Raw genomic sequence first — 26,102 nt, forward strand, 5'->3', positions numbered from 1 at the left:
CTTAGAGGGGATCTGACTTCATGACCTACAGCCCAGTGGCTGGGGCGTCGGCCTGGAGAGCAGCCAGGGCTCAGCCCTCCCCCGCCCCACCCCCTGCTTTGTCAACCATGGAGACTCCAGCAGGTCAGGGAGTCGGGTGGGATGTGGGTGCATGGAGAGTCGGCAGCTCAGGCTGGCACCGCCCAGGAGGGAGCGGGGACTCAGGGGATGCTGTTGCTGAGCCTGAGTGCCCACACGGTGGTGACTGCCACCCTGTCACCACCCCATCGCTGGCGTCCCCCCAAGGGCACCTGTGCCTGAGCTCCCTTCATTGACACAGGAGGTGGAGGTAGATGGGATGCCCTGGGACTAACTGGGTGAAGGTCACAGCATATTGCCCCTCCCAGGCCGCGGCAGCCTGGGCACCGGGCAGGGGGGGAGAGTTCCAGTGGTGCAGGTCAAAGGCCACCTGCCGACCTGCCTCCTTCCTGCCCTCTCCCCGTCCCCCAACCCCAACTCGACACACACACACCTGCCACTCCGACATCCACTTGGCCAAGAGCAGCACAGTTTTCCCAGGACCGGGTGTGAAGCTCTTCTGACAACCGGCTGCTGGGGAGGAGAGGGGAGGGGCAGCTCTGAAAGGCACCCCGCTCCCCCCCACCCGGCACCCACAGGAAGGACGCTGCTAGGCTGCAAAGGGTCCCCTGTGGCCTTGCTGGACCAGGCACAGGGAAGACCCCCAGAGCTCACTGACAACAGATACCCAGGTCAGGCCTGGCCCCCTCACTGCCCTCTTCCCTCTAGGCACCTGCAGCTGTGTCAGCCCAGCACAGCAGCCACACCAGGGTGGGGTCAGGGGCAGAGGGCAGCGGGCAGCACCAGGGCAGACCAACCCAGACTTCCCGGCCAGCTTCGGCCCCTGGGGAGTGTTGCCAACAGCCACCTGGAGGCCCCGGGCTCCTGCGGCTCAGCTCGGTGTTGGGGTCATAGCAAACGCACGGCCCTGTCCTGCTACTCACATGCCCAGGGCAAGTCCCTGAGCTACCCAGAGCCTCGGATCCACACCTGCACCAGAAAGAAGGCGCAGGATACATGGCAAAGCCCCCTCAGGAGGCCAGTGGAGGCTCCGGGGCTGCTCTTGGGTGTGCTGGTGGCCCCTCGTCTCTCGTGCCCACTATGGCCAAGGGCCACACCTCAGGCTGGGCAGAAGCACACTCGTGTCTTTTTATTGCATTTTTCCAGAGGCAGCCTGGATGCCCCAGCTGCTGCCCGGCTCCTTGGACCCTCACCCCATCCCCATGCCCACCTCTGCTGCTCTGGGGCCGCCAGCTGTGGGCTGCCAACTCCGTGCCAGCCCCCTGGGCTTGCGTCACTTCGCTGAGCCCAAGTCAGCTTTCCCAGTGTCTCCCTGGCTGCCAGCGTCCCGCCAGCCCAGAGCGCTCAGGGCAGGCCAGCAGGGGGTGCTCAGCGCAGCCCGGGGGCTCTAACCTACAGCTTGGTGTTGAGGTGGAAGAAGTGGGGCGCAGCGTAGGTGGCCACGGGAGGCACGGGCCAGGCAGCCGGAGCCGGGCCCAGTCTGTGGCGGAGAGCACCGTCTAGGGCTGCAGGCGGAAAAGGCATCAGGCCAGCAGCCATGGGAGAGGGGCCCGCCGCGGCCAGGAAGTGGGCTGGGAAGGCCGGGATGACCAGGGGGCTGAAGGGCAGGGCGAGCTGGCCCTTCACGGGGTCTGGGGCGCAGGCAAAGCTGAGCGGGCAGCGCAGCGCGGCGCCCCTGTAGGCCTCCGGGGGCGCAGGCCCTAGGGCCGGGCCCAGCAGGCAGGAGACGGCCACGCCCCCAGTGGGCTTGGCCCCTCCCTCTTTGGCGTCCGCCTCGTTCAGGAACGGAGACACTGCCCGCAGTTTCTTGCCAGCGCGGGCAAAGCCCTCGTCCTCCAGGCTGCGCTTGCTGCCAAGGCCTGGGCTGCTGCGCGGGGCAGGCGGGGGCGCAGGGCTCTCTGCGGGTGCCTTGGCCATGGGGGACACCCAGCAGGCTTTGGGCTTGGGGTAGAAGCTGCCCCTTGCAGAGCCGCCTCTGTGGAACGCCGAAGGCCGGCTGGCATCCCCGCCCCACATCGGCCGAGGCTCTCTGGCCGGCGGCCCCTCCTCTTGGCCGGGAGGCCCCAGCAGCACCCCGGGATCCTTGAGGCTGGCGAAGAAGTCTTTGGGATGCTGGCTGACGGGCTTCAGCACCTCGGCGGGGTAGGCGTGGAAACAGCCCGTGACCACCGGGCTGGCCTGCGCCTCCTCCCTGGGGCTGCCTCCAGGGGCCTGCGGTCCCTCCTGCGGGCTCAGCCGATGGCCGGAGTTCTCAGGCGGCCTGCTCGGGCTCCGGGGACTCTCGGAGAGACGGAAGGCTGGGGCCCCCTGGGGCTCCCCGCTGGGGCCCCTAGCGCCGTGACGGCAGCCTTCCTCCTGGCACTGCAAGGCCCCCGCCTTGCTCACCTGGGCCAGGAGCTTCTTTTTGGCCAGCGGTGACATGATGCCATGTGTCCCTTTGCAGTAGAAGCTGGACAAGAGTCGCTTGTAGGCCTCAGGGCAGCTGCTGGCACCCACATAGGGCAGAGCGGGCCCCGAGGCTGGGCCCAGCTGTTCCGTGCTGTCCCTGGGAGGCTCCTGGATGGGGAAGCGTGCCAGCTCAGTGGCATCGGCCTTGGTCTTTCCTGGCATCACCTGCAAGAAAAACAAGCCATGCCTCAGGTCTGGGCATGGGCCATCATACTCACCAGAAGCAGCAGGGTTTCATCGGGCCACCCAGGGGCCCCTGCTAGCCCTTGGGGCACCTGTGTGCAGTTTCCAGTGGGGCCCTGTTGCCTGAGAGGACAAGGCAGTGTTGAGACACAGGACTGGCAGGTTGGCTGCTGGCGGGACCCCAGACCCCACAGCACAACCCTTTGCAGGATACCTGGAGCCCCTCCAGGTCCTGCCCTCACACTGGGTTCCTGGTGTTCCAAGCATCCCCTCCACTAGGGGGAGCTATAAGAGGCTGGGCACAGGGTGGCCCGTGTTGGCCAGGGGCTCACCTGGTCCACCTGCCTCTCTGCCACTGCCGCCGCTGCCGCCGCCTTCTTCGGCCTCTCTGGGGCCCTGTCACCGCCCCGCGACTCCTTGGCCACCTTGTACTGTTTCCTGGGCTCGGAGGAAGGCAGCGGCTTGTCATCCTCGCCTTTCAGATGTCTCACGTAAGGCAGGACCAGCCTGGGGAGGAGCCAGGGGTGTCCGCCGGGAGACCAGGGCCCCTGCCGGGCTTCCTCCAAGATCCCTGGCTGCCCCGCCGCCGCTTAGAGGAGCGTGCCCGCCCTGACCGCACACAGCCAACCTGGGGGCTTCCTCACCTTGCGCAGGAGGCTTTCGGCGCATGCGCACGCGACACCCTGCCCCGGGTGATGGGGAGAGGGGGACAGGCATATCCAGCCGCACAACCCCAAGGCGTGTCCAGCCCCGCCTCACGCTCTGCCCGCACCAGGGGTCCCGCAGCAACCGCCCCCCGCCCCGGCGTACCTCTCGTAGTGACGGCGCGTGCACGTGGCGGCGCTGGTGCTGCCCGGGCTGCCCCCCAGCTCGTCGTACACGTTCTTCCAGAGGCGGCGGCCAGTCACCTGCAGGGGCACCTTGTGAGCGTGCGGCGGATGCCCCCTGGCGGCGGGGCGCTCCGGGCGCGGGTCCCCCCCACCCTGGCTCACAGACAGGAGTGTGGCAGCTGCTTCTCCAGCCCCGGAAGGCGGGCCGGAGGGGTTCGCCTGGCACCCGTCCCTTCTCCCTCCCAGGGGCCACCCGGCTGCTGGCCCAAGCAGCTGTCCGAGCACGGGAGGGCAGAGCAGATGGGCGAGAGAGGGGAACTAGCCTGGAGCAAAAGTCCCCGCAGCTACCAGGGACGGGATTTGGGATCCTGCCTCTTGCTCCCTCCTGGAGGCAGGGTCAGCTCTGCCCCGCGCACCCCCTTCCCCAGCCCCAGAGACACCGCACGGCGCCCGCGGCGCCTCCCTTACCAGCTCATACGCCCCCAGCTTCTCCACTGCCTTGTAGATCTTCCACAGGTTGACTGGAGGTTAGAGAGGGGCAAGCCGGTCAGTCTCCGCGGTCACCCCGGTCAGCATGCACCAGACCCAGGCTCCGCCATGGAGGGCAGGCTGCGCCCTGGGCACCGATGGCCGTGGCCAGCAAGGGTGGACATCCAGACCCCCCACTGTCAGCCCTGAGTCTGAAGGCTGCATTCTTTCTACTTGCAATCTCTGTGGGCTGGCAGCATCCCAGGTCACCCGGGAGTGGGGAGGCGCCTGCCTGCTTGGGTGGGGTCTCCTGCTGGGCCCCCCTCCCTGCCTGCACCCCAGGGACGCACTCTGCTTGAAGCCGAGATGGGGCACCCTCTCGATGGGCGTGTGTCGCTCCTTCATGAACTTGTAGAGGCTGACCAGGAAGGCCTGTTCCTCCTCCCGCTCCCCGCCTGTCTCAGGGGAGTCCTGGGGAAAGAACAGGAGGCATTGGGGTGGGGGGTGGCTGGGGATGTGCAGAGACCGCTGGCCGTGGGAGGAATCCGCTGTCTGGCCCCCAACCCCAGGCTGCTCTGGAGCACCCAGCCCGCTTCTGGCTCGGGCAGGCACAAGTGGCAGCTACGGTGTCTGGGGCCCCAGGACAGGGGCTGGAGGCCAGGACCTCCAGAGAGGCCTGGCAGCCCAGGGCAGCGGGCTGCCGCAGACACGGCCACTGCCTTCTCCCGGCCTCTCCAGGCCAGGATCGTTTCCTTAGCTTGCTCTTGACATGTCACACCTGACTGTGGGTTCCTGGAAGACAGGCCCAGCGCCCCCAGGCCCCTGTGGCAAAGCTGAAGGGGCGAAGGTACCCCGTGCTTCCTGGACTGGGGATGGCGGGAAGACGCCCCAGGGGAGTCACCCAACTCACCTCCAGTCCGACGGGGCTCTGGCTCCTGCTGTGTTCACCACAGGGCTTAGGGGACACAGGTGGGTCTAGGGGGTCCCCTTCCTCTGACTGCTTCCTTTTCCCTTTGACAGGGGGCGCTGCTAGGAGACAGGGAAGAGAGGAGAGGGGAGACAGAGAGAGAGCACATGAGATGCAGGCAGGAGGAACGATGGCCCAGGAGAGATCCCCACCCGCGACTGGCCAGGGGAGGGGTAGCTCCACGCCTGCCTCCTGCACGCGTCCTCTGCCCACTGTTCTTGGCTGCACGTGGGCTGTGTCCCAGCACCACACACACTCACAGGCTCACCTTGGCTGGGGCCCTCCTCTCCTCTCACCCCTGACTCCACCTGCTGTGCCCCTTTCCTGCGTCCCAGCCCTCTCCCCACATCTTTAAAGAAAACCCTAACCCACCCAGGGGTCCAGCTAGGGGAGGCTGGGGTCGGGCCATGGTGCTTGGAGAGAGGATCTGCAGCAGCTCAGCCCAAGTCGGAAAGCTGCCCCGTGGGGTTGGGGCTGCCTGGATGGTGGCTCCTCCAGGGACAATGCAGGCACGAATCCCAGTCTGGCTGTCCCCTGAGTTCTAACTGCCCCTAATTGGGCTCCATGCTCCCCCTACCTGCAGGGCTCCTGGGGACCCTTGATATCTCTGCTGACAAGTCCCTTCTGCGGGGTGGCCTTTGCCAGCCCCAGCCGGGCACAGACCCCTGCCCTCCCCCATCCCCTCGGCTCCTGGAGAGCCGGCTGAGGCCGCCAAGCTCCCACGCACACGGTAGGTGCCAGGTAGGCTAGAACCCTGCGCGGAGGGTAGCAGGAGCCAGCGGCTCTGTCCTGCTGATGGTTGCAAAAACTCAACTACTGGAAACCGCCTGGGGCTACACTCAGCTGGCAGCAGATCTGAGACCAGGAAAACACCTCTTTCCACAACCTTTCTTCCTTTCTTTGTTAATCTAGCATGAACTGTCCCGTACTGCTCATTCCATCCAGCTCAGGACATTCTTGTTGCCGGGAACCTGTGAGACATCCCTCCACTCCAGCCGGGAAAAGGACAGGAACAGCAGCCCTGCACCGGCCCTGGCCGACCCTTGGGAGGCTGTCGGGGTACACGCTCCTGCCCTGAGGTCCTGGGCTGTCACGTCTGTTCTTCACTTAGTCCCAGAAGACACTAACACCAGAGAGGTTGAGCTGCTAGTCTCCCCTGGGGAGCAGGACCCCACCCCAGGGCTGTCTGAGCAGTCCAGGGGCTGCTGAGACCATTGTGTGCAAACCTCAGGAGCTCCCATGGGCCCAATGAGACATGACAGCTGTTAAAGAGAAGGAGCCAGCCGGCGCCGCGGCTCACTAGGCTAATCCTCTGCCTAGCGGCGCTCCGGGTTCTAGTCCCGGTCGGGGCGCTGGATTCTGTCCCGGTTGCCCCTCTTCCAGGCCAGCTCTCTGCTGTGGCCAGGGAGTGCAGTGGAGGATGGCCCAAGTGCTTGGGCCCTGCACCCCATGGGAGACCAGGAGAAGCACCTGGCTCCTGCCTTCGGATCAGCGCGGTGCACCGGCCGCGGCAGCCATTGGAGGGTGAACCAACGGCAAAGGAAGACCTTTCTCTCTCTCTCTCTCTCACTGTCCACTCTGCCTGTCAAAAAAAAAAAAAAAAAAAAAGAAGAAGAAGAAGAAGGAGCCACAGGCCACCCTCTGGGGCTGGCTTCTGACCATTTGTGACTCGGCCAGCCTCCAGAAACCCCGGGTGCAACTGACCCACCACACTTAGCGACCTTTCCAACCAAGTCTTCAGGCGTCTTTGCCTGAAGACTTCTGTGAAATGGGAGGCCCTGGAGTCTTGGTGAACTGCGAAATCCTGAGGTCTTCCGTTTGCCAGAGCACTCTCCCTGCCAGCTCTCCTTTGCCTGCCCGCCTGCTTTGCACGCTCTTCTTCCCTTCCCTCCGGCTGCCCCAGAGCCCCAGCATCCAAGGGCTCCCTCCATCAGGTCCCGAGTGGGACCAGGCTCACTGCAGCCCTCCTGCAAACCTGCCGGCAAGCTGCTGCCTCTTCAGCTTCCGAAAAATAAGTTGGTTGGACCAAGGCCCATTAGGATCACCCAAGGGTGGCCAGGCTGAGGGCCCGGAAGCTCTCTGGTCCCTTGCACTCTCAGGCACACCTCCTGGAGTCAGGCACTTGGGTTACCTAGAAAGGAGGTCACCCATCGGAGCTGTTTAACCCCAGATGGGAAAGGGACCAGAGCCTGTGCCCACAGCCACAAAGGGAGGCACTCTCTCTCGTTCTCTCTCTCTCCCGGAGTCCCCAGATGAACTCAGCCTCCATTATCCCCTGGCCAGGACTAAAGCTCTCTACCCTGCATGGCCTCTGCACTGCAGGCCTTCGGCCCACTGTCACAGTGTGTGGCGAGGGGGGTCCGCCCCTCCTCCTGGCTGCCCTCTGTCCTGTCCCTGGCTGCCCCGATCTCTCCCTGCCCCCATCACTTATACGAACAGACTTCAATAAGTTCATGGAAGGTGAGATTCAAAGACAAATTTACATCGGAACAAAAACAACCCACTTTGAAACTTACTAGGTTTTTCAGAATACACATTTTTAATGAATTCTTTGAAACGCCCAGATTCCAAAGCATTTTTTACAACAAAAAATTTATGTTTCAATTCCATTTGCCATGAATATTTTAACGTGCCCCATCCTTTAGGGCTCCAGATAATTCCAGTGCCAATCATAATCCCATAAAAAAAATCAAATATTGAAATCCCCAAAGCTTAAACTTAAAGTCACAGTCCCCAAAAGACTAAAATCCCAAAGGTTGGAATCCCGAAAGTCAAATTTCCTTTTTAGTGTTCTTTCTTTTTTCTCTTTTTCAAGTGTTTCCCCACTATTTTAAATGGCCACATTAGTTTTGCGCATTCACTGTGCTATGTGTTTTGTCTTTGCATGGTGCCCACTACTGATGGTGCAAAAGGTAGAAAGACAGAGTTCTAATATGTTTTATGCATTTTTTTTTTGGCAAAGTTGTCTCCGTGAAGCATTATCATAACAGTGGCTTTGTGTGTGAGCATCATAAAATCAGGCAAAAATCGTGAACCTCCGGGCAGATGTTTGGCTTGGGACACCCGCATCCCATATCAGAGGGGCTGAGTTCAGGTCCTGGATCCACTTACAATCCAGCTCCCTGCTAACGGACACCCCGGGAGGCAGGAAGCGATGGCTGAAGTACCTGGGTCCCTGCACCAACCTGGGAAACCTGATTGAAATCCTGGCTGCTGGCTTTGGCCCGGCCCCACCCTAGCTGTTATAGACATCTGGAGGAAGTGAACCAGCAGACGGAAGATCTCTCTCTCTCTCCCTCTCTCTTTCTACCTTTCAATTAAAATAAATAAATAACTTTAGAATTTGGTAAAGCATCCTCAATAAATAATTTCCTTCTACATCTGCCTTTGGAAAATTTCTTGGGATTTCAGCTCTTTGGGCATCTGCCTATATGGTGTGGGCCCATGGAAATTTGTGTTTGTTTTTTAAAGCTTGATTTATTTGAAAGGTATGGTGACGGAGAGAGACAGACAGAGAGATCTTCCATCTGCTGGTTTACTCTCCAGATGCCTGCTACATGGCCAAAGCCAGAAGCCAGGAACTCCATCCAGACCTCCTCACCACTTGTGCCCTCTGGACGCATTGGCAGGGAGCTGGACTGGAAGTGGAGAAGCCAGGACGCGATCCCAGGCACTGTGGCATGGGACGTGGGTGTCCCACGCAGTGGCCAAACTCGCTGCGCCACAGTGGCCATCCCACATTGCAGGTCTGGATGGCTCATGTCAAGGACTTGCAAATACCTACAGTTAGAAAGCTGGGTGGCCGGCGCCGCGGCTCACTAGGCTAATCCTCCGCCTAGCGGCGCCGGCACACCGGGTTCTAGTCCCGGTCGGGGCGCCGGATTCTGTCCCGGTTGCCCCTCTTCCAGGCCAGCTCTCTGCTGTGGCCAGGGAGTGCAGTGGAGGATGGCCCAGGTGCTTGGGCCCTGCACCCCATGGGAGACCAGGAAAAGCACCTGGCTCCTGGCTCCTGCCATCGGATCAGCGCGGTGCGCCGGCCGCAGCGCGCCGGCCGCGGCGGCCATTGGAGGGTGAACCAACGGCAAAAGGAAGACCTTTCTCTCTCTCTCTCTCTCTCTCTCTCTCACTGTCCACTCTGCCTGTAAAAAAAATAAAAAAATAAAATAAAATAAAAAATAAAAAAAAAAGAAAGCTGGGTGCACGCAATCACCACCATAGTAATGTGTGCTTTACACTTTGCACCATTTTTTTCTTACATGTAAAAAATAATTATTGAGAGAGCTACTGGTTCACTCCCCAAATGCCAGGACTGAGCCAAGAACCAGGAACTCAATCCAGGCCTCCCACCTGGGTGGCAGGAACCCCACTGTTGGAACCACCCCCGGGTCTGCACTAGCAGGAAGCTGGAGTCAGGATTCAGAGCCGGGTGTGGAACCCAGATGGTCTGATGTGGTACACAGGTGTCTGTAATCACGAAGTTAAATACCTACCCCAGGTTCCACTTTTTAACCTTTATCTTTGTGAATATGGTTTATCTGCCATTTAAAAAACCAGGCAACTGTCGCAAGTATACATGTTTATGCTTACAAAAATATTATTGTATTGCCTTTGTTACTGCATAAAGTGGTCCATGAAGGGTTCTGTCATTTTTATGTTTCTCAAATAAACTTGCTCTAAAAATATATAAATAAACATCATTAAAATTTTTTTGTAGAACTATATTTTCAGGATTTTGACTTTAAGAAATTTAGACCTTAGGGATTTTGATTGTGGAGATTTCCATATTTGGAATTGTGTCTGTCTGTTAGGATAGTGGCCTAAACCCTAGGGAAATCCTCATTTGTAAAAAGGGGTCTACCAGGGCTGGCACTATGGCATAGCAGGTAAAGCCACTGCCTGCAGTGCTAGCCTCCCATATGGGCGCCAGTTCACATCCCGGCTGCTCCAATGCTGATCCAGCTCTCTGCTGTGGCCTGGGAGTGCAGTGGAGGATGACCCAAGTCCTTGGGCCCTGCACCCGCATGGGAGACCCAGAAGAAGCTCCTGGCTCCTGGCTTCGGATCAGCGCAGCTCCGGCCGTTGGAGGCATCTGGGGAGTGAACCAGCAGATGGAAGACCTCTCTCTGCCTCTGCCTCTCTGTAACTCTTTCAAACAAATAAAATAAATCTTAAAAAAAAAAAAGTGGTGGGGTCTACCACAAAAAATAAGCTTGAAACAGGCTGCCACGGATATGAGGTGAGCCTTCCGGCTGTCTGGCTCCCAGCTCTCGCACCGCTTGACTTAGGGCTCAAGTGGCAGGGCTGGGGCCCTCTCCGGGTTCTGCAGGCAAGGGGAGGGGCTGATGGAGCTGGCGACCCCAGTCTACCCCCCCACCCTGCCCGCCCCACACACACCTTGCCCCACCTGGCTGTTGCTTGGCACTGAGTTACTGTGTCTTCCAGTCTGTGGGTCGGAATCCCTTCTTGCACGCTGCCTGAGATGTCCTACCTGTGAGGACCAGTTTTACGAGACAAAGTCTCTGCTCCCTGCCGGAAAATCATTCAGACACAGGCTTCCCTAACCCTGCAACAGCGCCGACGCCAAAGGCGAGGACTGGCCCATCGCTGGCTCTGACATCCCTGGGATCTGCTCTGGTGGAATGCATGGACAGGGGTCCACTGCGAGGTTCTGGCCCCTTGGTGAGGTAGCCCCAGTGACTGGAAGTGTGACCTACCCACGTCTCAGTGCTCACGGGGACAGAGCTGACTTTCTGCTCTGTTGCACTGTGGAAGGCTGGGGTCCACGCACACTGTTCCCATGCTGTGGCTTTGTGAACTGTTCAGAGGAAACTCTCCATCATTACCCTTCTTGTTCAACTATGCCAGCTGAACTTTTTTGTCATATTCTCTTTTAAAAAAAATGCCACTCAGGTTCTGATCGATTGTGTGTACATTTAGAAAAATACTTGGAGGGGGCTGGAGCTGTGGCGTAGCAGGTAAAGCCACCGCCTACAGTGCCAGCACCCCATATGGGTGCTGGTTCGAGTCCCGGCTGCTCCACTTCCCATCCAGCTCTCTGCTATGGCCTGGGGAAGCAGTGGAAGATGGCCCAAGTGCTTGGGCCCCTGCACCCACGTGGGAAGACTGGGAAGAAGCTCCTGGATCCTGGCTTCAGATCGGCGCATCTCCAACCATTGCAGCTATTTGGGGAGTGAACCAGCAGATGGAAGACCTCTCTCTCTCTCTCTGCCTCTGCCTTTCAAAGAAATAAATAAACCTTTTACAAAAAAGAAAAATACTTGGAGAAGAGATGGCAGCTGTCTTTTAGGGCCACCTGCCCCGAGGAGTCAGGTCCCCTCTGCAACCTCAGAGGCTCCTTCATCAAGCCCCTGTGCAGCTCACAGATGGGCTTAGCCAGCCCCTGGGCATCAGCCGTCAGACCTCACGCCATGGACCCCCTGCGATTCTCTCCTTTGGCCACTAGGAAGAGGCCCAAGGGGGCTGGGCGTCTGGGCCAGGAGAGGAGGTCTCCCCGCCCCCTAGGCAGTGAGTGGGCGTGGCTACGGGCTCTGGGCCGAGGATGGGCCCAGGTCCTCCTCATTTTATGAATCTTAATCTCTGTTCAGCTTCACGGCTTGTGCCTGAATCCAGCTCAACCCCTGGACCCTAAAACCACAGCAGTGGGGAGGTCCGTTTGGGACCCCCGGACGTGCCTGAAAGTCATCTGGGTCTCAGGCCGCTCTCAGCTTTGCTGTGCGCGCCACCTGATCCAACAGCTCCCAGACTCAACCCCGCCCCCGCCGCCCGCCCCGCACTCTGGCTGGCCTCGGGGCGGGCACCTTGCCCCATAGCCTTCCTGAATCTTCCCAGCCACCCAGGGGCTGTTATTCCCTCTTTTACAGATGTCGCACCCGAGCCCACGTTCAGGAACCTGCCTAAGGTCACACAGCCCACCAGTGTTAGGGCTGCAATTCAGCACGAGAGCCCTCTGCTCCAACACACCCTAAGATCTAGGGTTGTTTTGGCTTCTTTTTGGGGGGGATCGCCGAGACCCCAAGTTCCTAGCTCAGAGGGCAGAAACTTGCCCTCTGTCCCCAAGTGGATCTGCATCGCGTCACCATTACTCTGCCAACAAGAGCTGGTCTGTGTCGACTGCTAAGTGAGCCAAGTGGTGGGACGTGAGGCGGCAGGCTGCAGCCAGGGTGAGACCTCCACCCCCACCCGCCTCGGGCCCAGCTGCCCTGGCCCAGGAGGTCCCCACCATTGCATAGGAGGTGTCCTCTTCACAGACTCGAGGAAGGAAGAACTGCTGATACCTACTGAGATTTCTCTAACAAACCGCTTGCTGAAAGAGCCGGGGACCGGCCCCTGGCCAGGGCTCAGCCTGCCTGGGAGGAAGGTGAAGGCAGCAGGGCGGGGCAGAGGGTTCCCAGAGGAGGAGCTTAGCTGGGGTAAGACGGTGGGCACAGGGCATGGGGCAGTCGGTGGCCTAGGAGCCTGCCCTCTGTCCACTCTGCCAGACAACAGCTGGGATCCAGTGAGAGTGGGGCAGGAGGGGGATTCGGTGAGGCCCTAGCACCACACAGCTGCAACTTGAACCAGTCACTACTTTTGTATCTCGGTCTCCCCATCTGTGCGCTGGGTGCGCTACGCTCAATGGGCCAAGGTTCTAAGCAGAAGAAAGCGAGAAAAGAGGCTTCGCCACAAACCACAGCCCAGCCTGCACGCACACACCCCTAGGCGAGACTGACGCCTGCTGTCCTGCCCGCTGCCCACCTCGGCAGGTGCTCCTGAAACCTCGGCCTGTGCCCAAGGTACCCCTGATGCCCAGGCAAGAAGTGTGACACACCCCTTGCCCTCCCCCTCTCTCTGGCCCGCCCCACTTACCCCCTCGGCGTGCTGGGAAGGAAGTGCCACTTCCTTTCATGAAAAGTCACGGACTGGGAACACTGCGTCAGTTATGACAATAATGGTAACAGCGGCCTCAATAACAACCAGCAGACACGGCCCCACCCCCACCCCCCGCCAGAGGTTGCTGGCTTCGGTTTCTTAGAGCTGGAGCCGAAACAAAGACAGCCTTGGAAGCGGCCCGTCCACCCCGTGGCTGGGAGCCGGCTGCCTGGCGGTTGCCACTCGAACCTTGCTCCAGGGCAGAATTTGGAGCCAGTGCTGCGGATGGACGAGCTGCACGTGGGACTCCTGAGATGGAGGGCACAGCATCCGCCACAGCCCAGCCCCCTCAACACCTCCGCTCACAGCGGGAAAGGGACAGGGTTTGGGGGCAGCTGGGGCCAAGAGCCTTGAGAGGGTACAGACAGATGGGGGTGTTGCCCGGGGCGGAAGCACCAAGTAGGGGGCTCCCTGGCCCTCTCTAATTAGCTCTGCAGTGTCCTTAAGGAACTGAGTCCAGGACAGAGTGGCCCCACTGCCCTCCCTGCCCACAGTAGCAGCTCCCACCCTGACTTGTTTCCTAGGTGTCCGTCCCATCCATGGAGAAAGGTGTTAAGTGACCTGTCCGAAATGGCATCGCGTGGGCAAACGGGAGCTAAGGAGGAGAGGGGAGGGATTTTGGAGGCCTCCCACTGCCAGACCCACGCTGGTCTCCCGGCCTCAGTTCCTTCTCCGCCCTAGCGCTACCTGCAGTCACAAGGAACCCCCCCCCACACACACACACCTATTCGTGGATTGGCTCCCAGCAGGGCAGCTCGCTTGGAAGCAACAAGCACCTGTTACACTCCCCCAGGGTCCCGCAGACCCCTCCTTGCCGGCACCAGCAACGGTGGGCCGGGAGCTCTCAGGGGTCTGCGCCCGCGGGGAGGAGGGCGGCGAGCCCTAGACCATGCGGAGGCGCCCGGGTTGCGCCCGACTCCGGCTGAGCGCAAAGCGGAGCCCGTCTCCTTCCCTGCGCGCCGGCCCTCTCCGCCCCTCTGGCTCCCCGCCGCCACCCCCCTTCCCTTCTGGGGACCCAAGGGAAGAGAAGAGGAGACAGAGGCGCTGGGGAGGGAGCCCGGAGTCCACACGGGCGGTGGCAGCACGCCCCTCCGCCACTGATCTTCCCAGCGCGCTCGAGCGAGTTCTTGAAAACCCGCGCGGCCACTTTCAGGAACCGGCGGCCGCCCAGGGCGCGCCTTTCTCGGCGGCGCGGGCGGTTCTGAGAACCGCCGGCCGGCGCGGGGGCGGGGGCCGCGACGGCGCTGCTGACAGCTGTCACAACAAATGAGCGGACCCGCTCGAGATTGAAACCGCAGCAGGAAGTGGGGCGGCAGAACCCTCCGGGGTTGGTACATCTCGGCCCTGGGACGGCGGCAGGAGTTTCGAGATCAACGCCCGGGAAGCCCCCCGGCCGCCAAAACTTTTAGTCTTTCCCTTGCCCGAAGAGCGCGCGTAGGCACCCCCGGCCTCCCACATGCCGCGACGGGCTTGGGGACGCCGGCGCCCGGACGGCGCTCACTATCCCGCGCCCTCGGCCCCGCAGCCGCCCCGGGCCCCGCTGCGCCCCTCCAGAGCCACACCAGCGGCCACGAGAGCCGGCGTCCTCCCCCGCGGGGCCGCCGAGCCCCGGGCCGACCGGGTCGCAGGGCCGCTTACCCATGGCAGGGCGAGGTCCCGCGGCGCCCGCTCGGGACCCTCTCCGCGCGCGCGGCTCTCCGCACCCCGAGCTCCTGCTAGACTGCCCGCGGAGCCGCTTGCCCGCCGCCTCCCCGCAGCCACGCCCCGCTAGGGCACCGCCTCCGCCCCACTCTGAGCTCCCATTGGCGGGTCCAGTTTTTTAGCCACGGGCAGGGGCCACCCCCTGTACCCGAAGATCTCTGGGAGTTGTAGTGCGCACCTCTCTCTTCCCGGGGTAAGGACCAGGACACCAGGAATGGACTAGACGCCTCACCCAGGGAAGCTGAGGCAGGAAACCAAGAATCATTGCTACCTTGTGCCTTGGTTTTCCTCTAAGCAAAACTAGAGTCTTGGAAAACCCTTGCTCTCAGCAGAGCCTTGAGAACTTGGTGGGGTGAGCAAAGTGTGCCTGCCTTTGACTTGAAAGTGGCTTTGGGCACTCCCACAGCACAGCATAGGAGGAGAGGAGGTTGGCTCCATGGCCAGTGTCCACACAGGTCACATGGACAGGGTGGCAGCTCCAGGTTGAGCCGGTCCAAATAGGTGAGGATGAGGGTTAGGGTGCGTGGAGGCAAAGAGGCACGGAGCCAGCAGTAACTCGGACCTGTGCAGGCCACAGAGGAGAAAGTGAGGTTCAGGACTTAAGGGCGGGGTGTAAACTTGTAGCCAGCTGGGACCTGAACTCTGTTCCTTGCACGCAAACTTTTTGTATTATATTTTTAAAAGATTGATTTATTTACTTAAAAGGCAGAGCTGGAGAGAGCGAGAGAGGTCTTCATTCCCCAAATGACCACAATGGACAGAGCTGGCCCAATCCGAAGCCAGGAGCTTCTTACAGGTCTCCCATGCAGGTGCAGGAGCCCAAGGACTTGGGCCACCTTCTACTGCTTTCCCAGGCCATAGCAGAGAGCTGGATTGGAAGTGGAGCAGCCGGGACTTGAACCAGTGCCTATATGGGATGCTGGCATTGTACGCGGTGGCTTTACCTGCTACACCACCTTGGATTATTTTTAATACTCATGACAGCTCTATACCCTTCACACCATCATTGTTCTCTTTTCAGGATAAAACTGAGGGCTGAGAGATTAATGCAAATAAGACAGATGATAGGACGTGGAGCCAGAGCCAGACATGGGCATCTGGGCCTGGAAGAGGATCCCTTATACCCAGACAGCCTGCACTTGTGGTTGTACCCTGGCCTGCCCAGCCCCGATACAGATTACGGTTGCTCCCTTTGACACTAAACAAATCGACCAGGGCAGCAATAGGTGTAGCTGATCCTCTGGCCTTACCCTTTAGCCCCAGGATGGCAGATGGCTGCAGGCTCAGCCAAGAGCAGACAGCACTGTGGACTGCACAGGATAAACCCCTCGTCAACCTCATAGTGGTCGGTTTGTAAGAGTGAGCTCTCCTAGATCTTGTAACACATACATCATAGTCAACATTTAGAACCACTTTTTAAAAAAATGTATTTTATTTGTGTGCAAGGCAGAGTGACAGGGAGAAAGGAAGAGACAAGAGGAAGAGATCTTCCAACCCCTGGTTCACTCCCAGCCAGAGCTGTGCCAGGCCAAAGTCAGGAGCCTGGAGCTCCATCTGGGTCTCTTACGTGGACGTCAGGGGCCCAAGCACTTGTGTCAGCCGCTGCTGCTTTCTCACGCACATTGGCGGGGAGCTGGATTGGAAACAGAGCATCTGGGCCTGGAACAGTGCTCCAATATGGGATGTTGGCATCACAGGCAGCAGCTTAACCCACTGCGCCACAATGCCAGCCCCCAAGGACAATGGTTGTAATGGTGATTAAAGCAGTGTACCCTTGGGGCCAGTGCTGTGGCATAGCAGATAAAGCCGCCACCTGCAGTGCCAGCATCCCATATGGGTGCTGGTTCGAGTCTTGGCTGCTCTACTTCCCATCCAACTCACTGCTATGGCCTGGGAAAGCAGTAGAAGATGGCCCAAGTCCTTGGGCACCTGTACCCGCCAGGAAGGCATTCCTGGCTCCTAGCTCCAGATCAGAACAGCTCCGGCTGCTGTGGCCATTTGGGGAATGAACCAGTGAATGGAAGACTTTCTCTCTCTCTCCTTCTACCTACGTGTAACTTTGCCTTTCAAATAAATAAAATAAATCTTAAAAAAAAAAAAAGCAGTACACCCCATTCCCAGGCTTACCAGCCACTCTCCCCTCCAGGAGAGCCGAGACTGGCAGAGACACTGTGATGCAAGCTTCCCACGCTTCTGGTGGCTCGGCCTTTCTCTACGGAGTGACTGGACCAGGCACTAGCGTGGGGATGGAGACTTGGATGCTGCCCTCAGGGTTGCAGTCTAAGCCAACCCTTCTGTCCTGGACTGGACACCCCCACCGATGAGGAACTCACTGTCCTACAAGGCAGGAGCTCATCCCACTACAAGCCAGGGTGATTCCGCCATCCAGACAGGCAAGTGTACTCTCACGGACAGGGCTGGTGTGCAAAGCCTCGGCAAGTCAGCACCTGCAGGTGCCAAGCTGGAGACAATATGCTCCAAATTTAATTGCCTCCTGAGGCAACGATTTGCAGTAGAAAGTCATTTACATCAGCCCTGGATCCTGCGGAGAGAACGCTATCTCTGTTTGCCTCTGTAAGCATAAACGGTGCTGTTGTTCAAGCCTGTATCTCGTACACCTCTGCCTCTGACCACAGGATGCCGCCCAGGACAACCCGAGACGGGGAGGAGGTGCCTACCGCCTTAACGTCTCAGTGTCTCTCCACATGTCTCCGTTAAGAGAAGCAAACCAACACTAATGAAGAAACACGTTCTTCCTGCAAAAACGTGATAAATAAATCTGTCCTCTCCGACACTAGCCCAAATCCTGTTCCCTCTCTGCCCAGAGGTAAGGGCTGTTATCAGACCGGGTAAAGTCCTCTAGCACTTTCCCTACTCGTTTTCGTAAACGTCTGCCTCTATGGTATAGGAAAATACAAAGTTTTGTCTTCTGTGGGTTTTTAAGTAAATGCTACAATCTTGATCGTTCCATTCCACAACTTGTGTTTTTGAAAAATTTTTTTTTTAATTTGAAAGGTAGAGTTAGAGAGGGAGGGAGAGACTGAAAGAGAGGTCTTCCATCCGCTGGTTCACTCTCCTGATGGTCACAATGGCCAGGGCTGGAGCAGGCCAAAACCAGGAGACAGGAGTTCCTTCTGGGTCTCCCCCATGGAAGCAGGGGCCCAAGTGCTTGGGCCATCTTCCGCTGCCTTCCCAGGTGCATTGGCAGAGAGCTGGACCGGAAGTGGAGCAGCCGGGATTGTGCGCTGGTGTCCATATGGGATGCTGGCCTTGCAGGCGGCAGCTCCACCAGCTCCACCACAGTGCCGGCCCTACAACTTGTGTTTTTGAGCAACATCAGGTCTTGGAGACACTTCCACATTAGCACACAGATGGGCTCCTCTCATAACTGCAGGGCTGGGTGCCCTCGGTGCCCCTACTCCATGTCTTTATTTTATTTATTTATTTTTTTTTGACAGGCAGAGTGGACAGTGAGAGAGAGAGAGAGAAAGGTCTTCCTTTGCCGTTGGTTCACCCTCCAATGGCCGCCGCGGTCGGCGCACTGCGGCCGGCGCACCGCGCTGATCCGATGGCAGGAGCCAGGAGCCAGGTGCTTTTCCTGGTCTCCCATGGGGTGCAGGGCCCAAGCACCTGGGCCATCCTCCACTGCACTCCCTGGCCACAGCAGAGAGCTGGCCTGGAAGAGGGGCAACCGGGACAGAATCCGGCGCCCCAACCGGGACTAGAACCCGGTGTGCCGGCGCCGCTAGGCGGAGGATTAGCCTAGTGAGCCGCGGCGCCGGCCTTCCATGTCTTTATTTTTATTTTAAAAATTATTTTTACTTGTTGGAGAGGCAGATAGAGAGAAATGTCCCATCTGCGGTTCACTTCCCCACAGTGCCTTTATTTAATCACTGTCAAGTGTTTATCAACATGAGTCCCACTGAGAACATTCTAGAACCCCTTAAAACACTTTGAAGGCTCAGGAGATGGCCAGAGTTCCCCGAGGCTGAGCTGGAAGCTGCTCCTATCTTGAGCTGGCTGTGTCTTAGCACCTCCTGTTGGTCCTGGCCCTGGGGTTGGTTCCATCCTCCCTGATGTAGGCCTCTTTCCAGAGGAGAGGCCACCAGGCCCAGAGAGGTTAAGTGAGCTGTCCAAAGTCACACAGCAAAGTCAGTGCTGTCACTTCCTCTGGGACCCGCACCCACACCGGCACCCAGCACCCTCAGGAAACAACACTCAGCCAGTTTTCTGCTCAGTTCCCAGGCTCCGCAGGCTCCACAGTTGCCAAAGGCCCCTGGGGCTTTGTTTTCAAAGGAGGAATGGAGCGGGAAGTATTTTGACTGCTGGCTCCGCCTTCTCCTGCCTCCAGCCCCTGCCCGGCCCCCCTGCTAGCTGTCCAGGAAAGGCCACAGTGGCGTTTGCCACTCATGGAAAACAACAAATGCCCGAAATAGACCATACCCAGGCTCAGGGATGGAAAAAATGGGCTCATGCTTTCAAATGCCTCTTTTAGAAAAAGACAAGAATAGCTTTTGGCCTTTGGGAAGCTGCTGGGGGTGAGGGAGCGGGGAGGAGGAGGTGGTGCAGGCACAGAGACTGTGAGTCCCAGCCTCCTGTCACCTGCGCACGGCCGAGAGCCTTGGCCACACTGGGAGCCACACCTGCACGGGCTGTAGGTTCCCCCAGCCCCGCCTTGGCCTTGTCCTCCAGTGCTTCTGCAAAACCTCCTTTGCTGGGCCAGTGCTGGGCTGGGTGCCCCCCACACACACTCCACTTCCCATAGAGCTCCCAGCAGGGCGATACCCCAAGATGCTGACGGGTGAGAGTCGGATTCCCCTGAGAGAGGTGAGGGAAGGAGAGAAAGTTTGGGTTTTCATCCCCACTTAGACACAGCTCAGCTTGTGGTCTTGGGCAAGTTCCAGAGGCCCTGGGGTCTTGTTTGGAAAGCAGGGACAGGCTCCATTCATCCAGCACGTGTTATGTGGTCCTACTGTGTGCAGCCGGAGCCACAGCCAGGGCACAGCCCCTAAGCTGGCAGGGCAAGCTTGGAGGCCTTGCCAATTGCAAAGGCTGTAGCCCTCTCCTTCATTTCCTGAGCCAAGGCTGGGGCCGGGAGGGGTGGCCACACCTGGGACCAGCATTTCCTCCATCACACACTGCCCAGAGCCTCTCATGAGGATTATTTTGCTTAATGCGACTCTCCGTGTTTATCCCCATACTACAGCTAAGAACGCTGAGGATCGGAGGATCAGAGCCGTGCTGGACGGGCCCACGGGCTCAGCCGCACATGGTGAGGATCAGGGAGGGCTGCCTGTGTGCCAGGGCCCTGGGGAGTTCTGGGGGACGAGACCAGCACAGGTTAAAGTGAGCTCAGACTTAGGGTCGGTGGGCAGGGGCGCGCTTGGGGCCGGGCGAGAACTACAGCTCCCAGGTTGCTGTGCAACGGGGGTGTGGAGGGGGCGGGTCGCTGCACGCGTAGGGCTGTAATTTCTTGGTATTATTAAAAAAAAGAAAAAGCGGGGGGGGGGGGGGGAGTGGGGACAGCCAGAGTAGAGAGAGCCTTGAACGTCACGTCTAGGAATAGCTTCGGAGTCGGGCCAAGTCATTATAGACGATGAGTAATCCGGTTAAGTCATTTCTCTAAACACCATTCCTTGTAAGAGAATTAAAATATCAGCTTACATCAGAGCGGGAGGCGGGCTCCAGGGGCCGGGCGGGAGCGTGGCCAGGAGGGGGCGCGGCGGGCGCGCTCGCGCTCGGCCCTGCCCCGGGGCGGGGGCTGGCGACCAGCCAGCAGGGCGGGGGCGCGGCCCGCTGGGCCTCAGTTTACCCGGGTGTTGTGGGCCCTGGGGACAGTTTGACTCCTCCTCCTTTAGGGACAGTCCGCGTCCCCTCGTGGGGGCGGCCCTCCGAGCTGCGAGGGCGCGCGGACTGGACCCGATGGAGCGTGAGTGCCCTTTTCTGGGTGTCAGCGCCTGCCTGCAGGGGCCCGTGGCAGAGTGAAGGCTGGGAGGAGAGACGGGAGTCCCCAAGCCTCCACCCAGGTGGCCATTTCCCTCTGTGGTCGTCCTAAGAGGACCCGGGGAGAGGGGGCTGTGGGAGAAGCTGCCCCCCCACCCAGGGCCCCTAATGCCCTTCGAGGGACCAGAGCATGCATTGGGTCCCAGCTGGGAGAAGCACAGCCATCAGCTCACCCCTGGCGGGGAAGACCAGAGAGGCGGGGACTGACGTGCCGCCCGGTCCTAAGGCACAGGACCGAATCCTTGAGGCAGGACCATCAGCGATTTCAAGACTCCCTCTTTGCCCCAACAGCAGGTGGAGGCTCCCAGCGGCTCCTAGTGGCTCAGGGGACAGCAGGTGCTAGGGCAGAGCCTCCCAGGCCCTGGACCCAGGAGAACTGCTTTCCAGGCCTCCCTTGCTGGCCGTGTGACCTTGGACCAGCGACCCACCTTCTCCAGTCCTCAGTTTTCCCATGTGTAAAATGGGGTTCCCAAGACACTGCTTGTCAGAGTACCGTGAGGGTGAGACAGGCCTTCCACAAATGGCTGTTCTGTGGAGGTGGGGTTTTGTGAAGATGGCCTGTGGCTGGGCAGACTGAGTGCTTCAGAGCTTTTGGAAGACCTGAGAAAAGCAATAAGGATTTAAACCCTCCATGGGACCCCAAAATCTCCTAGGGCAATGGGCCCCTTGCCTATCCCAGGGGAACAAGCCCTGGCCACATGGCTACCCCTCTGCACAGCCCTGCCCTGTGACCGCACCCCCCCACCCCGGGGTGAGCTAGCCCCGGGACCTGGCCTTGGTGACCTGGGTTTGGGGCCTGGACTTCTCCCTTCTCCCAGATTTCCCAGGTTTCAGGTGGTAAACTCAGGGTGCCTGGTGGAGTCCTAGGATCTGGCTGGGATGCAGGAGTATAGGGAGGTGAGGGACTCATCCTCACCCTCGGTGGGCTCCATTAGCCCCTTCAGTCCCGGAAGCCTGGGTTTTGAGAGAGGGGCTGCTCTGATTCCTGTTCCCCAAATGAATGCACAAGACTGCACATAGGAAGATGAAAGCGTCAAGCTCAGAGTGGCCTGGGGTCCGTAGCTCCGAGAACTCAGCATCCCACAGAGCCCCACGGCTCCCCGACACTCCATCCCAGACCTGAAGACCAGGCCTGTTCCCCTCAGCCCCACTCCCTGCCATTGCCATCATGTTTGTTTGAAACAGACCCCAGCAGAGAGAACCCATGGCAAACCCAGGTCCGCAGGGTTCCGTCTACACCCCAGTCCTCCGTCTTTCCCACTCTGCCCACAAAGAGCTCCCAGGTGCTGTACACCTGTTGTGTATCCTTTTGCTGCCGTGCACCCAGGAACACAGAAGCCTGCCTACCTGCACTCACGTATCTGTGCATTTGCACATGTGTGTTGCATGCCCAGGAGCCCACAGCTCACACACACACACACACACACACACACACACACACAAGCCAGCTGCCCAGCCTACAGGAACCCTGATGTTGTCCAGTTCCCCTTTCTCTCTCCAGCTGTGCCCATCTGGTGGTATCTTCAGCCATGGCCTTGACCCAGGGGACTCTGCTCAGTCAAAGCTGCCCCCTCTCCCTGCCTTGGCTTCAGTGGGCCCTTCCAGACCTGCCTGTGTGGTGCTGGCCATCTTCATGGGAGGCAGGGGGCTACACAGAGAGGGCTCTCTGGGTATTGGGGCTGGCGCGAGGACAGCTCTGGCCATGCAGGTGACTTGGTGTCCACCCCTCCCTGATAAATCAGGTAACATGGTTGCACTGGGGGGAGGGGCTGTCCCTCCACTGCCCCTTGCTCTGGTCTTGACACTGAGTGTTTGCATCTGTTCTGTTGCAGGCTCTTCTGTGGTGTTCTGTGGCCCTGATGGCTGGCATCCCCCGCCCCGGGCTGGGTGACTCCGTAAGCCTGGCGGTCACTCCTTCCCTCTGGCTACAGGATAGCAGCCTGGGTCAGAGCCCCTCTGCTGCTGCTGGACCCCGGGAGGAGAGAGGGGAGCAGGACCTGGGGTCTTGGACTCCGTGCAGGGCAACTGAGTCCCTGACCGCTTGTCTCTGCAGCTTTATGCTGGTGGGTCTCGGGGCTGCCTCGGCAGAGCGGGGAAGTGATGGGCATCTTTCTCCACCAGGAAACCAGTGCCACCAATCAGGCAAGTTCGCCGAGCCCAGTCTCCTCACCTGGGAAGTGGGGTACTAATGGCTCCGGGCTCTTCTCATGCAGTTTTGTGCATTAGGGCTGAGAACAGCGCTGTTGAGATTAGCTCCTAGCCACAGCTCAGGGCGAAGCAGAAGGATGGAGTGGGCCAGGCCTGGGCAAAGGGGCTGGGGGTGAGAGACAGACCCTGACCCAGCAGATAGGTTCTTTGCTCCTGGAAGGTCCCTGCCCGCCCCACCTCCCTCCTGCTGCACCATGTGTCATATTTTGTTGGCTTTGGGGCTTTTTTATTTTAAATAAACAAGAGCTGCATGAAACCCCTAATATTCTGGGTAAGTTTTGAAACAGCTCAGAAATCCCCATCTCCCCTTGTGAGTCAGTGGTAGCAGCGACAGCAGAAGTGCTAGGGCTGCAGCCGGCATCGGCAGAGTGACAGCTGGGCAGCCTGGTGACCCCAGGGACTTCAGAGGGGGCTCGGAAATATGAGGGTGTTCCGGGGAGGTGGCGGGGCCTCAGGACCCCAGGGAGCTGCGTGGGGGAAGCGCTAAACCCCCAAAAAACGACCACGATGTCCTCCCACCCGCTACCCCTGCACCACTGGAACTAAGAACCGGCCCGGTCTGTTGAATTCGTCCAAGCAACTCCAGGAAGACTTGCGCTTTTCCCGTAACGGAGATCCAACGCTCGATGGGAACTAGAAAGTTCTTCCCAAGCCCGCACTTGGTGGGCCGATCCCCAGCCCAGTCAGCGACCCCCGCGGGCGCGATCCGGGAACCCGGCGCCCCCCGCGCGCAGCCCCTGGGCCCCCGCTCCAGCTCCGGCTGCTGCGCGGCGCGGCGCGGCGCGGGGGACATCGCCGGGGACAGCGCGCGCCCGAGCGCCTCCCGCCCCCACCCCCACCCCCCATCGGGGAGGACCGGGTGAGGGTTTCGGAAAGCGCTTTCCTCGCCCGGCCGGATCTGAGTCAAAAGCGGGAGCTGACTCAAACCGAAAGAAAAATTCGGTTAGCCAACGCCGCCGATATTTCTCCGGGACCCAGATGACTGCCAGGCAGGGAGCGCCAGGGCCCGAGTGTCGCGGGACCCTGGAGCCTCGCCCAAAGCCCTGAGCCCCAAAAGGGCAGGGGCAGAGAGGGCTGGCGGAGGGCAGTAGCCCTGCGGGTCCCCGGACCCTGCCCTGCTCATGCCCCGTCTCCTCTTCTGTCCTCTCTCCACCATCTTAGGAATCCTGCACAGCGTGTGTGGGGGGGTTCTCTGGAAATCAGGGGGGCTCTGTCCATTCTTGGAACTGGCCAGGGGGCCCCTTAGAGACCATCCCAAACCAGTTGGACCTTGGCCCAAACTAACAGGCTTTGATGGATTAATATTCATGCAGAGAAACAGTAATCCATACATTTTTTTTTAATTTAGCCAGTTTTTGAGCCTGAACTCCCAAGAGAGGGCCAGGGGCCTCCCCAGTCTGAGGTCACCGGATGGATTCTGCTCCCTGCAGACCCCAACTCCGCTGCAAGTTGCCCCCTCAGTCTTGAGGGACGCCCCTGACTCTGTAGAAGTTTTCTGGCCCACGCTGTGGCCAGGGGCCCCTGCTGGACTCAAGTTCGTTCTGACCTCAGGACAGGTGTGGGAAGGAGATACTGCTGGCTCATCTCCCTGGGCCGCCCAGAACACCTGGCCTGGCCCTGCTGTGTGGCCGCCTGGGCTCCGCGCGCTGTCTCAGCACAAAATCCGCCCCGTAAGCAGGACCGTATGCCGTCCCAGGCAGGGCCAGGCACACAGCTGCTCTGGCGTGGTGGAGTCCTACAGGCAGCGAGACGCTGGGACACGGTGTTGCATACAGGGCTGGCTAGTACACACCCACACAAAGACAAGCACGGAACATGGCCAAGGTCAGGGGCGTGCAGGGTCAGATGGGCCTGTGAGGAGGGCGCCTGCCTGCATCCCACGCCCCTACCTGGGGCTGCGGGGCGGTGTTATGGGGCGGGGCAGACAGGGCAGCCTCTGACCTATTGGAAGAGCTGATGTTGCCCCCCCTTAATTGCTATCTCGTGGATAACTGGGGGGGGGTGCTCCGAGGTATGGAGCCACTCTGGGGGTTACTGATACTGAAATCTGTCAATAGAATAAGTGGTCAGGCACAGGGGATGGGGAGAGTATCTCCATTTCAGGATGCTGGATAGGGACCTGCAGGAGGGACAGGGAGCAGAGGTGGTTCTTCTGCCCGATGGTGGCACAGTCTGAGGATGTACCTCTCTCGCATGGCTCCTAGACATGGGTCTGTCGCTGAAGGGTGGCAAGCACTGCCCTGGTCCCAGCCCTCAAGGGTAGGTGCCTAGGGGTCCCCTTAGAGCCCAGGGCCAGTAGGTGGAGGAGGGGTCCTCTTGCACACACTGGCAGGTGCACACTGATGAGCTGTCGGGGCTCACCTCCGTGTGGGAGAGCATCCTTCCTCTTTGCTTAGCAGTCAGTTTTTCAAATTACATCTGGCCCTGTTAAAGGGAAGTAGGGAAACGGGTGGCTGAGATACCCGCTGCGTGACAGCGCAGGAAGCCTCGTGCGCGGAGGCGAGGTGGCTCCTGGCTCCCGCTGGACTCCGCGGACTTCAGGGGATCCCTTCCTGCTTCCCTCTAATGCCACCACCTGCTGTTTCCAAGGCCTGAGAGCTCTCTGGAGGGAGCAGCCTCCCAAGGAACGGCATCCTGGAATCAGCCAAACCCATGAGATTTCTCCCTGGCCCTATGCATTTTGGCATCTGCAGTTTGCTGGGGAAACGGAGGCCGAGAGAAGGAAAGTGACCTGCTCCGGGCCCCACTGCAGGCAGGCGGCTCAGCACTGCCTGGGGGCCTCGTGCTGCCTTCAGGGCGCAGTCAGTGGAGGGAGGGGGCCTGTGGCCCCTGGGACAGCTCCCCATGAGAGCGAGGGGTTGCAGGTGGGACCCAGGTGGGTGCCGTGCTGCCGTGTGCCCCATCTCTGGCTCATTGCTCTGGTTTATTTTGCTGCCTGGGGATCTCCAAGCACGCAGCGAATTCAAAGAATATGGTTGCTGATTTCTGAACCTTTTTTCTTCCTGTGGGCTGGCCTGTTTATCAAGAGCTCCGTTCGTCAGAACCCTCAAGTGCACGAACACAGGCGCGCACAGGGCCTTCTGGGGAATTCTCTTTTTCTGGGTGATGGAGAGTTAACTGGAAACCCGTGTTCTTATGCCTTCTTGAAAATTTTCTACAAATGATGAGCATTTCCCCAACTTAGTATTTTGAAAAGTTCCACCACTTTCTAAATATGTGACCTTGGTCAATGTAGCTAACCTCAGTAACCTCAGTTTCCTTATCTGTAAAATGTGCACAGCGGGACC

The 26,102-nt window shown here is 59.5% G+C and overlaps 1 protein-coding gene across 5 annotated transcripts; it reads right to left on the reverse strand.

Moving 5' to 3' along the window:
• Positions 1-1,182: 1,182 nt before the first annotated feature.
• Positions 1,183-14,682, reverse strand: ARID5A (AT-rich interaction domain 5A). 5 transcript variants are annotated; one of them, XM_051835996.3, is made up of 7 exons: positions 14,542-14,682; positions 4,918-5,036; positions 4,358-4,478; positions 4,008-4,060; positions 3,520-3,617; positions 3,042-3,216; positions 1,183-2,691 (listed from the first exon to the last, which is right to left on the reverse strand). In XM_051835996.3, exons 1-7 carry the CDS (start codon positions 14,543-14,545, stop codon positions 1,471-1,473), a joined length of 1,791 nt encoding a protein of 596 aa, XP_051691956.2. In that variant the 5' UTR covers positions 14,546-14,682; the 3' UTR covers positions 1,183-1,470. The 5 variants fall into 5 exon arrangements, with proteins under 5 accessions (XP_051691956.2, XP_051691961.2, XP_089182190.1 ...); XM_051836001.3 differs by having other exon boundaries at positions 4,918-5,033; positions 14,542-14,675; XM_089326064.1 differs by lacking the exon at positions 4,358-4,478 and having other exon boundaries at positions 4,918-5,033; positions 14,542-14,656.
• Between the last annotated feature and the right edge of the window lie 11,420 nt (positions 14,683-26,102).

Source organism: Oryctolagus cuniculus, chromosome 2, assembly GCF_051225735.1.
Source record: "Oryctolagus cuniculus isolate XC-2025 breed Fujian yellow rabbit chromosome 2, ASM5122573v1, whole genome shotgun sequence".
Classification (NCBI taxonomy): domain Eukaryota; kingdom Metazoa; phylum Chordata; class Mammalia; order Lagomorpha; family Leporidae; genus Oryctolagus; species Oryctolagus cuniculus.

What these genes read in the sequence shown, in the direction of transcription:
- ARID5A (XM_051835996.3), bottom strand. An exon ending in AGAGCCCCGTCGGACTGGAG is followed by an intron (nt 4,479 to 4,917) that starts GTGAGTTGGGTG and finishes TTCTTTCCCCAG; the next exon opens with GACTCCCCTGAGACAGGCGG. An exon ending in ACGCGCCGTCACTACGAGAG is followed by an intron (nt 3,217 to 3,519) that starts GTACGCCGGGGC and finishes GCTCCTCCCCAG; the next exon opens with GCTGGTCCTGCCTTACGTGA.